This window comes from Oryctolagus cuniculus, chromosome 1 (assembly GCF_964237555.1).
Source record: "Oryctolagus cuniculus chromosome 1, mOryCun1.1, whole genome shotgun sequence".
Taxonomy (NCBI): Eukaryota; Metazoa; Chordata; class Mammalia; order Lagomorpha; family Leporidae; genus Oryctolagus; species Oryctolagus cuniculus.
In genome coordinates, this window is record NC_091432.1 from 136465632 (window position 1) to 136477992 (window position 12361).

The window sequence follows — 12361 nt, forward strand, 5'->3', positions numbered from 1 at the left end:
CATAAAAAAGGAAGAGTTGCTCTTGGTTTTTATGCCTACCAAGAAACTAAAAGAGTAAAAATAAATTTAAGTAACAAGAACATAAGAATGTTAAGATTTAAACAAAAAAGTATGTTGGACCAGCAAATAGAGAAACTTCACAAACAAAATTCTAAGTCAAGGGCAGGCGTCTGGCACAGTGGATAGGATGCCATTTGGGGTGCCTACATCCTGTATCGGAGTCTGTGGTTCCAGTCACAGCCTCTCTGCTTCCAATCCAGCTTCCTGCTAATGTGTACCCTGGAAGGCAGATAAGATGGCTCAAGTTCTTGGGTCCCTGCCACCCATGTGGGAAACCCAGATGGAGTTCTAGGTTCCTGGCTTCGGCTTGGCCCAGCCCTGGCTGCTACAGGCATTGGGGGAGTGAACTAACAAATGGAAAATCAATCTCTTCCTCTCTGTCTCTCTCTCTCTCTTTCAAATAAGATGAAAACAAATAATCATGAAAAAAAGAATTCTAAGTCAGAGAACTAAATAATACCATGGGAAAGTAATTCTGACCTCTCAAGAAAAAAAACAGGATAAAAAATCACTATCACTGAAGAAATTACCGTTCGATGCTTTCAATGACATGAAAACAGAAAACTAGGTCAAATAGTAAAGGAATAGCACACATTTTTTCAAATACATAGAAAAAGTACAGATTCCTACAACTTGAATGTTAAATACAAATATAAATTAAATACATAAATGGCTTAACTTCATGAAAAGTACAAGATAACTTGGTTCTAATTAGAGAAGGAAACAAAGTAATAGTCAATAATAAATAAGATTTTCTTACTTTTTGATTGTTTGCAAAAATCTCTAAAGGGGGTCCTTAAATCTCACATACAAGAGTTAAAGAAAAATAAAATACAACTTACATATTTCTTTTTTATTACTTATTGTGAAAATCAGAGTTATAGAGAGGGAGGGAGAGACAGAGACAGAGAGATCTTCCATCTACTGGTTCACTCCCCAGACGGCTGCAACAGCCAGGGTTGGGCCAGGCCAAAGCCAGGAGCTTCTTCCAGGTCTCCCAAACACCTGGGCCATCTTCAGCTGTTTTCCCAGGTGCATTAGCAGGGAAATGGATTGGAAGTGGAGCAGCTGGAACATGAACCGGCACTCATTTAGATGCCAGCATCACAAATGGTAGCTTTACCTGAGCATATGCTTACTTCTTAAGGCCCCTAATATACCAGGAAAATTAAAATCCAATCACTATTATTTATCTGGTAAAAAACTAGCTAAATAATATAAAGATATGCATTAAACCTATATTTATTAAGCATTCACACTAAATATTAATGTACATTAAATGTAAATACATAAACTATGTATATACTACATACATACACACTTTTCTGAAAAGGTAGTTAAGCTAAATATTCTAAATTTTTTTTTTTTTTAATTTTTTGACAGGCAGAGTGGACAGTGAGAGAGAGAGACAGAGAGAAAGGTCTTCCTTTGCCGTTGGTTCACCCTCCAATGGCCGCCGCAGCTGGCGCGCTGTGGCCGACGCACCGCGCTGATCCGATGGCAGGAGCCAGGTACTTATCCTGGTCTCCCATGGGGTGCAGGGCCCAAGCACTTGGGCCATCCTCCACTGCACTCCCTGGCCACAGCAGAGAGCTGGCCTGGAAGAGGGGCAACCAGGACAGAATCTGGCGCCCGACCGGGACTAGAACCCGGTGTGCCAGCGCCGCAAGGCGGAGGATTAGCCTAGTGAGCCACGGCGCCGGCCTAAATACTCTAAAATTTAAAACTCATATGCCTTTGCCACAGGCAAAACTCTTAAAACAATTCAAAGAGGTTAAGAAATCATTTAATCTTTGTGCTTACACAAAGCTGCAAAATGAACTCAGATTCCATTCAAAAGATCCTTCCTCCATTAACCTGACGTAAATCAGCTTGCTCCTTTGGTCCATGGGTATATCCCACTTTTCTTAGTCTATTTTTAAAATATTTTTGCATGTCTTACTGCGGTAATAATCAGTCTCAGAACTGCATGTATTTTGCTCTTCTTTGCTAGATTGCAAGTTTCCTAGGTATTGAGACTACGCAGCACAAATGTGACTTAATGAAAAGCAATGACCCACTCCGTCTCCATGTTCCCCAGCATTCCTATCCACCGGTAGGCGTTCGGCAAAGCAGTTAAGACTCATCTTGGGATGCACACATCCCAAACTGGAGCACCTGGTTCCAAGTCCCAGCTCTGCTTCTGACTCAGACCTCCTGCCGATTCTCCCTGGGAGGCTGCAGGTGATGGCTCCAGTAATTGGGTTCCTGCCACCCACCCAGACTGAGTTGCTCCCTCCTGGCTTCAGCCTCACCCAGACTGGCTGTTGCAGGCATTTAGGGAGTGAACCAGAAAATGGACGAGATGTCTGCTGTCTATTTCTACCTACCTACTTCTCCTTCCCACTCCAAATAAATAAATAAAAATTTTTTCAGTTGACTAATCCTCCACATGTGGCACCAGCACCCCGGGTTCTAGTCCCGGTTGCTCCTCTTCCAGTCCAGCTCTCTGCTGTGGCTCGGGAAGGCAGTGGAGGATGGCTCAAGTGCTTGGGTCCCTATACCCGCAAGGGAGACTGGGCGGAAGCACCCAGCTCTTGGCTTCAGATCGGCGCAGCGCTGGCCGTGGCAGCCATTAGGGGAGTGAACCAACGGAAGGAAGACCTTTCTTTGTCTCTCTCTCACTGTCTATAACTCTCTGTCTCTCACTGTTTAACTCTGCCTGTCAAAAAAAATTTTTTTTTAAATTTTAAAAAATTTTCAAAAACAAGAACTTTCCCATGCATACTGTTTCCTTCTAGCCTCAACCATAGCCCTATCACAGATACCCTTTACACCTACATTCATGTGTATACACACACATACACACACACACAATTTATATACACTTGTGATTCTAACATTTTTCTGCCTTTCTCTACTACATGCAGAACAATTTCATGAATTTGGGGTCCTCCATCTTTTTAAGAATTATTTATTTGAAAGGCAGAACTACAGAAAAAGAGGGGGAGACACACAGAGAGATCTTCCATCTGCTGGTTCACTTCCCAGATGGCCTCAAAGGCCAGGTCTGGGCCAGGCCAAAGCCAGGAGCTTCGTCTCAGGTCTCCCATGTAGGTGGCAGGGGCCCAAGAACTTAGGCCATCTTCTGCTGCTGTCCTAGGTGCATTGGCAAGGAACTGGATAAGAAGCAGAGCAGCTGGAACACAAACCAACCCCATATAGGACACCAGCATCACAGGTGGTCCCAGGGTCATCCACCCCTGAAAGTCACTAGGTAACTGTAAAAAGCATTCCATTGCTAAGGCCAAAAAAAAAAAAAAAAAAAAAGTAGCATTTTAGATTTTTTTAAAGTGAGCAGAAAGAATGAATTTCACAAAGATGGTCTGGATTCAATATGCATGCAAGGGAAACCTTTACCTTTTGGTCCAATCTTTGCAAGAATTGAATGAATCTGTACCATTAACTCCTCATGTGGGGGAGATTCTTTGCTGGCATTCACAAGTAACTGTAACAATATTTGTGAACCACCTTTGCCAACTAAGAAACTCGCTCTTCGACCTCCGCCTAAAAGTTTAAAAAAAATGCTTTTCAACAACAAACCTTCCTATATTAGGTATCACAATTTGTTAACATTCAATAAATGTTTAAAGTGCTGATTTCTAAAGCCAAATAAATACTACCAAAATCACTTTTATTTCATATATTTAGGATACAGCACACAAAGAATAAGCATGTATGATACCAAAATTATCGGTTAAGTTCAAGGCTATTAAACATAATTTTGTTTGGGGTAGTTTGAGGAATACTTGAAGATACCAAAAACAAGCAGTAACAAAACTATGATATTTCAGTGTCTAAATTCCAGTATTCAGAAAAGCCCCTCTATGAGTATCAGAAAACTCCAAATAAAGTACACGATACATTGCTGCTCACTGCTTATAAACAAATCTTACCAAAGAAAATAAAAACTCACCAGCTGACACCAGCTCAACAAGAATGTTTAAGATATTAAGTGTTGTTTGCAGATCTTTCGTGTTCTGAAATAAATAATTGAGTTGCTTTATTAAAACACCATAAATTTGTGATTCCCAAACATTTTTTTTACCTGCTGGGAACTATCTATATTTTACACATGACTCTTCCAATTTCTCTAAGAACAAATGCATTCAGGTTTCTACTATTCTCATATCACTTCCATCATTTCTGGCTGCCTTTAAGAATTTTCACAAGTCATCTGAGTTATCATTGTCTTAGTATCAGCGCTACTGTAGGAGGAATTAACTGAATTCTTCATCTTTGTACCAGATAGACAATAAAACCCAAGACTTGCATCCTGCATGGAATCTGGGTTCTAATTCAGCTTCCAGCTGAGGCACACCCAGAGATGCAGCTGCCACCCTTGCTGGAGACCCAAATGGTGTTCCAGGCCCCTGGCTTCAACCTGTCCCAGCTTCAGGGGAACAGGCAAGCAAAGGAAGATCTCTATGTCTCTGTCTCTTATCTCTTATCTATCTGTCGCTCTCCCTTTCAAACAAATAAAAATAAATAACATAAGAGGCACTAAGATGTATGCATGGTGACTGTTCAGTCATCCAGCTCCATATCTGGAAGTAATCATGTTAGTTTCTTGTGTATTCTACCAAAAATAAACACACAAAAAAGAAACCCATCTATACAAACATGTAGACTGATTCACTTCTTCAAATGGAGCTACCCAGCAGATACTACTCTGCACTTTGATTTTTTACAGGGCAATCAATCAATAGCTTCTTCCCTCATTTTAAGGGCTACCGGATAAATTCCATTCTACAAGAGGTTCTCAAAAAGTTCATAGAAAATATTAATTTTATTGTTCCATGAATTTTTTTGAGTCCGCTCGTGTGACTATACCATCGTTCATGTAACTCAGTCACTTACCCACGGATGTTTAAGTTGTTATTAAAAAACTGCAAAAAGTTACTACATATGTTTACATGTGATGAAGCACATCTGTTTGTGAAATAAATTTCTAGGTCAAAGAATATGGGGACTTATGTTGACAGACAATATCAAACTGCTCTCCACGGGATAATTCACACATCATCCGCAATGGAAAAGAGCCCAATTCTCAAAGCCTGGATGGACAACCAACCTACAAAGTGAAAATGTTCAAACACTGCACTTCGGTTACATTTCTCTTACTGGATATGATGTTCAATCTCAAGTGACATTGGTCTTTCCATATCTGGGAACTGTCCATTCATAACTTTTACATGGTCTTTATTTTCCTCATTGACTTTTAGAAGCTCTTTATGTTAAAGAAAATCTATGAGTTTCCAATTATTGATAGTGGTTTTATCCAAGCATTTTTGTGGTTAAAAATGTATCAGTCTTTTCTCTTCTGGCTCCTGTTTGTTTCCCACATAAAAAAAGCCTTCTTTTTGTAAGATTATTTTTTTAAATCCCAATGCTTCATCTAGTATTGGGATTTTACTTTTCATACTTCAATCTCTGTTTTATATAGAACTCATTTTGATGTAGGATGCATGAGATAATTGACACTTTGAGATGGGATGACTTTCAACAGCCCTTAGTCTCTGCTGAACTCTTTATTTAGTGTAGGGTTAGTCTTACATCTATAAAGTTAGATAGAAAATAGATCTTAGTGGAAAATAAGAATGGGAATGGGAATGGGAGGAGGAAGAAGGGTGATTGGGTGGGAGGGAGAGTGGGGTGAGAAGAATGACTATGTTCTTAAATTTGTATTAATGAAATGCATGAACTTTATATACCTTAAAAGGTGTCTGGGAGAAAAAAAATGTTACGCCTTCCCAGATGGCTACCAACCTGTCCCCTGTCTACTTATTAAGTAGGCCCTCTGCTCCACACTAATCTGAAATGCTTTTAATTACGTAGTATTAAATTCCCTTAAATATCTTAATTCATTTTTTGATTTTTCTATTACATGGATGCCTATCTACTACCTATACACATAATTTCTAAACCATTTTAATTAATAAAGCTTTATAATGTCCTTTGATGTTTGGTAATAGTTCTAATTTCTCTTTTTCAGAGATGTTCTATTTTTGCTTTATTTTTCTCCTCACTTTAACTTTAGAAACAAAACTCTTAGTATTTCTTTTTTTTTTTTTTAAGATATATTTATTTATTTGAAAGGCAGAGTTACAGAGACACAGAGAGAGGAAGATCTTGCATTTGCTGCTTTACTCCCCAGATGGCCACAACAGCCAGGGCTGGGCCAGGTTGAAGCCAGGAGTCAGGAACAACTTCTGGGTCCTCCATATGGGTGCAGGGGCCCAAGCACTTGGGCCATCTCCCACTGCTTTCCTAGGCACATTATTTGGATAGGAAGTAGAGCAGCCAGGATTCAAACTGGCACCCATATGGGATGCCAGCGCTGCAGGTGGCAGCTTAACATATTCTACCATGACACCAGAACCAACTCTTAGTGTTTCTATTGAGATTGCCCTAAATTGCCAGATCAATTTAGAGAGAAATGCCACTTTTACAATGTTAAGACTTCCTACCGGCCGGCGCTGCAGCTCACTAGGTTAATCCTCTGCCTGCAGCACCAGCACCCTGGGTTCTAGCCCCAGTCGGGGCGCCGGTTCTGTTCTGGTTGCTCCTCTTCCAGTCCAGCTCTCTGCTGTGGCCTGGGAAGGCAGTGGAGGATGGCCCAAGTGCTTGGGCCCTACACCTGCATGGGAGACCAGGAGGAAAGCACCTGGATCCTGGCTTCGGATTGGCGCAGTGCACCAGCCGTAGCGGCCATTTGTGGGGGAAGGAAGACCTTTCTCTCTTTCTCTCTCTGCCTGTCAAAAAAAAAAAAAAAAAAAAAAAAAAGACATCCTACCAAAGAACATGAATTCGGGGCCAACACTGTGATACAGCTGGTAAAGCCACTGCCTGTGATGCCGGGATCCCATACAGGTGCCAGTTCGTATCCCAGCTGCTCCACTTCCCATCCAGTTCCTTGCTAATGGCCTGGGAAAGGCAGCAGAGGATGGCCCAAGTGTTCAGGCCCCTGCCACCCATATGGGAGACCTAGATGAAGCTCTTGGTCATTGTGGCCATCTGGTCTCTCTCTCTCTCTCTCCATCCCTCTGTTAACTCTTCCAAATAAATAAATAAATCTTTATTTTCCTTTCATTCTTTGTATTGAATAAAACACAGAATTCTGATTCTGAATACTGAATATACCCTGCTGGTCTACCCAAAACTTCTACACTAACACTGAATATCAATTATCATCAATACAATGTAGTTACTCAACTAACATATATATACTAAAGCAAATCATGAATGTATATCAACTAATACAATAAAAAAGAATTTCCAATATGTATTGCTTATTTGAAGTTAAAGATTTGTTTCCAGATAATGTGTTATTTTCTATTATTATATCTAATTAGAATGGCATTAAGATTAAAATTTATGGTTTAATTATAATCACAAGGAAATAACCTAGAAATCCACCTAATCACCATTTCAAATAATATAAGACACAAAATAAGCTTTCATTCATTGACTTTATCTCTAAGAAAAAAATGTTATACTTCATACACACACACACACACACACACACAATATACGAGGACTGTTTCCTTCAGCACTGCTTCATATTAACAATTATATAATCAAAGCCTGCTAGTAACTTACCTCAGCATTGCTTCATATTAACAATTATATAATCAACGCCTGCTAGTAACTTACCTCAGCATTGCTTCATATTAACAATTATATAATCAACGCCTGCTAGTAACTTACCTCAGCATTGCTTCATATTAACAATTATATAATCAACGCCTGCTAGTAACTTACCTCAGCATTGCTTCATATTAACAATTATATAATCAACGCCTGCTAGTAACTTACCTCAGCATTGCTTCATATTAACAATTATATAATCAACGCCTGCTAGTAACTTACCTCAGCATTGCTTCATATTAACAATTATATAATCAAAGCCTGCTAGTAACTTACCTCAGCATTGCTTCATATTAACAATTATATAATCAAAGCCTGCTAGTAACTTACCTCTAATGTTGTCAGCAGAACTTCCATTCCTGTAGAGCCTTTGGCTGTCATTTCTCTCCTTGTTTTTTCTGAAAAATAGAAAACAATTTTTCTTAAAACACCAACTGAAAATGTATACACATTTTGGGGCTGGCACTATAGCATAACAGGTAAGGCTGCCACCTAACAGTGCCAGCATCCCATATGGCCACAGGTTTGAGTCCTGCTGCTCCACTTCCAGCCCAGCTCTCTGCTGTGGCCTGGGAAAGCAGTAGAAGACGGCCCAGGTCCTTGGGTCCCTGCACCCACATGGGAGACCTGGAGGAGGCTCCTGGCTCCTGGCTTCAGATCGGCGCAGCTCCAGCCATTGCAGCCATCTGGGAAGTGAACCAGAGGATGGAGGACATCTCTCTCTCTCTGCCTTTCAAATAAATAAATCTTTAAAAAAATAAAAGTATCTACATTTTGAAGAAGTACACACATCACTAACAGAGAACCAACAAGTCTCTACTGGCCCAGTAAATATTCCAAACTGGCTCCAGGATGCTCCTACTTCCACTCTGTGTAGACCTCTAGATTCCAATTCCCAAGACCTTCGGTGCATTTCACCACAGCTCCCATCACGGACCAGGTGAGTGCCTGTTAGTCCACCTAGAACCTTCGAGTCAGTCATACAGGGCAGGTGCCAGAACTGGGATTAAGAGTCAATGGTTAAGCCTTTTTCTTCATCTTTATGAGTGTATATAGAAAACAGTTATCACAACTGTTAACAACAGTGTTAACTGCTTTCAAGTGTTTTGATTGTATTAACGCCATTTAAAAATTCTGGAGTCATTGAAAAATAAACATCAGTAAGGAAGAGTTACTCCTGTAGGAATCTGAAGATCCGATCACCTAATGATTCACTTCCTCTCACTAGGATGGGGGAAAAAACCTGCTTCTACTATTTAAAGGTTCCTAGAGCTTCTTCTTAATTATTCTATTTGATTAACAAAGGAAAATAGATCATAGGCCAACATTCCATTCACTTTACATTATTTCATATAATTTTTTTACTTTAATGCTCTGGAGAAAACAGTACTTTTTTCAAGGATCAAAAATCCAAGTTAAGAAAGAAGAAACCCTGGTAAAGTCATTAATCAAACAAGGGAAACAGACCAGGTGACCTAGATATATCTGAACTCAAAGCTTATGGTCTTCTACAAATTCAATGCACTTTTTTTTAAAGACTTATTTTAAGTACTTGAAAAAATTACAGAAAGAGGTAGAAACAGAGAGAGAGAGAGAGGTCTTCCATTCACTGGTTCACTTCCCAAATGGCCACAACAGTTGGAGCTGAGCCGATCCAGAGTCAGGAACTACTTCGTGTCTCCCAAGGGAGGGCAGGGGCCCAAGCACTTGGGCCATCCTCCTCTGCTTTCCCAGGCACATTAGCAGGGAGCTGGATCAGAAGTGGGGCAGCCGGGGCTCAAACTGACGCCCGTATGGGATGCCGGCACTGCAGGCCAAGACTTTAAGTAGTTGTGCCACATCGCTGGCTGGTCAGTGCACTCCTACCAAGAGTAACAGAAGATCATTCTTTTAGCGGGATGATTGCACAACAGACTTGGTATTGCTCCCCAAATGAATACCAATGCAAAAACTTTTTTTCTAAGATTTATTTATTTGAAAGGCAGAATGATGCTCCTTTTGCACTTGAAAATTAAATTAGTCTAAATCAGCAGTTATTAAAGAATAAATGGACTCTCAAGAGGAATAGCAAATGTGGCTTCATAAAGTGAGAAGAAAAGCCAATTTGAAGTAACTGGGTGGTGCCCAGCTTACTCACTGAATGAGGCCGGGGGAGGCACTGTCAGGCATTCTCGTTTTTACAAGAACTGCTAAGTTAACAGCTCTGTCTTGGTGTTTGTACTATGTCACGCGTGTAATACCTTTTAAATTTATTGTTTTGCTTATTAAATATTTTTCATTTTGTCAAAAAAAATAAATGGACTACAGAGAGGTTATAGTAGTATAATGTTATTTGTGAAACTATCTATAATTACCTACAAAAGAAATACACTAAAGATTAGATGTCACATTCATCCATAAGTCAACAACCACAGGGCCAGCATTGTAGTGTAGTGGGTAGATCACCACCTGAGATGCCAGCATCCAATACGGGTGGCAGTTCATGTCCTGGCTGCTCCAATTCCGATCCAACTCCCTGCTAATTACCTGGGGAAAGCATCAGAAGATAGCCCAGGTGTTGGGTCCCTGACACCCACACGGGAAACCTGGAAGAAGCTCTTGGCTTCTGGCTTCTGCCTGGCTCATCCGTGGCCATTGCAGCCATCTGGGGAAGTGAACCAGTAGATGGAAGATTCAAGTTCTCTAACTCTTTCAAATTAACAACAACAACAACAAAAAAAAGTGATAGCGTAAAAGAAAACAAAACCTCATGTTATTATGTGCCATCTCAGTTCCAGCTAATCAACTGTGTTAAACTCACAGAAACATACTTCTTTTAAAATACAAACTTCCAGAAGTGATATAAAGATCCAAAATACTGTACATCTTTGTTCCCTGCTGCTATAATGCTAATCCTAAAACAATGACAAATTTCCTTACCTACAAAAAACCGAAAAGCTGATTAATGTTGGTAAATCTAAACATCTCCTTTTGAAAAGTATCATTCCTCTGCCATCCCAACCTATCCTTCACCCTTTCCCCGGGCCACCGGCCTCCACCAAAGCATATTAAATTGTTTCAAATAACCAATGTACCCTCAATGTCCTATTTTAAAGATCACTGATTTAATAAAAAAGTCAAATCATTTTCAATATTAATATCACAAAATATTCAAAAGACAGAGGCCCCTACTACTAAGAAATTCACACATTTCATCTTCACGGGAGAAAAACTCTCTTCCTCTGAAGATAAAACAGCATAGCCTCTAACTCCCCTTGTTACCAACAGGCACCATCATCTGTTACTGCCTCCACTAAATGAAAAGCAGGTGCTCCACCAACCATTTTCTACTCTACATTCATTTGCCAGTGTGGATAATCCAATCAAGTCCCTACTTACAAGTTTCCTGACCTCATAAAAACACAATCCTTGTTACAGTGTGAACAGCATTTGGCTTCCCAAATTCATGTAGGTGTTTAAACCCCAAAGTCCTAGGTTAACAGCTGGAGGATGAATGTCAGTGAGTTAAGAGTGGAGACAACATAATTACAGCACCTGCAACGTGGTTCAAGGGGAAAGTCACTGAGGGTTTCTCATGAGAGGGGGAGAGAGAGAGAGAGGTCTTCCATCCATTGGTTCTCTCCCCAAATGGCTGCAACAGCCGGAGCTGTGCCGATCCCAAGCCAGGAGCCAGGAGCTTCTTCCAGGTCTCCCAAGTGGTGCAGGGGCCCAAGAACTTGGGCCATCTTCTACTGCTTTCCCAGGCCATAGCAGAGAGCTGGATCAGAAGTGGAGCAGCCAGGATTCGAACCGGTGCCTACATGGGATACTGGCACGGCAGGCAGAGGCTTAGCACACTACACCACAGTGCTGGCTCCCAATCCCTTTGTTTTGCTCTGCCTCGTGGTTTACCCTGGGATCCTTCTCCACACATGAGGTTACCTGATCTTGAACTGTGAACCTCCAAAACTGTAAGATTTAAATGAACCTTCTTTCCTCCTAAATTGTTCCTCTCATGGATTTATAAAGTAACAAAAAGCTGATGAACAGAATCTTCTCAATGGTCATTCTCAGGAATTCAATGTGCTCCAGTTCTGATACATTAATTTCTAATCTCCCACTTTCATATCAGAATCTCCTGTTGTCCCTAGTCCTCACTCCCTTAGAGGAAATTTTTTTTAAAGATTTATTTATTTATTTGATAGGCAAAGTCTCAGAAGCAGAGGCAGAGAGAGAGACAGAGAGGTCTTCCATCCACCGGTTCAATCCCCAAATGGCCACAATGGCCAGAGATGGGCCAATCCAAAGCCAGGAACCTGGAGACTCCTCCAGGTCTCCTACACAGTGCAAGAGGCCCAAGCACTTGGGCCATCTTCTACTGCCTTCCTAAGCCATAGCAGAGAGCTGGATTGGAAGTGGAGCAGCCGGGACTCAAACCAGCACCCATAGGGGATGCCGGAAACCGCAGGTGGCAGCCTTACCCACTATGCCACAGTGCCAGCCCCCTTATAAGAAATATTAACCAGTCACCTTCACTGAAACTTATTTATCAATATTGTTTCCCCACTGTATCAGTCTCCTCTATACCTTAGAGTCCAAGTCCTCCCCTCCCATTACAAACCCTTATGCAGAA

At 40.9% G+C, this 12361-nt stretch overlaps 1 protein-coding gene across 14 annotated transcripts in view; it reads right to left on the reverse strand.

Moving 5' to 3' along the window:
- The window catches only part of AGTPBP1 (ATP/GTP binding carboxypeptidase 1), a 183332-nt gene that overhangs the window by 112702 nt on the left and 58269 nt on the right, over window positions 1-12361 (reverse strand). For 13 of the 14 annotated variants that reach the window (XM_070049173.1, XM_070049170.1, XM_070049205.1 and 10 more), the window contains 3 exons: window positions 8080-8147; window positions 4016-4079; window positions 3460-3606 (listed from right to left, as the gene is read on the reverse strand). In XM_070049173.1, coding sequence (XP_069905274.1) covers window positions 3460-3606; window positions 4016-4079; window positions 8080-8147 — 279 coding nt within the window. The remainder of the gene's footprint in view (window positions 1-3459; window positions 3607-4015; window positions 4080-8079; window positions 8148-12361) is intronic. The other variant, XM_070049190.1, reaches the window with a different exon arrangement.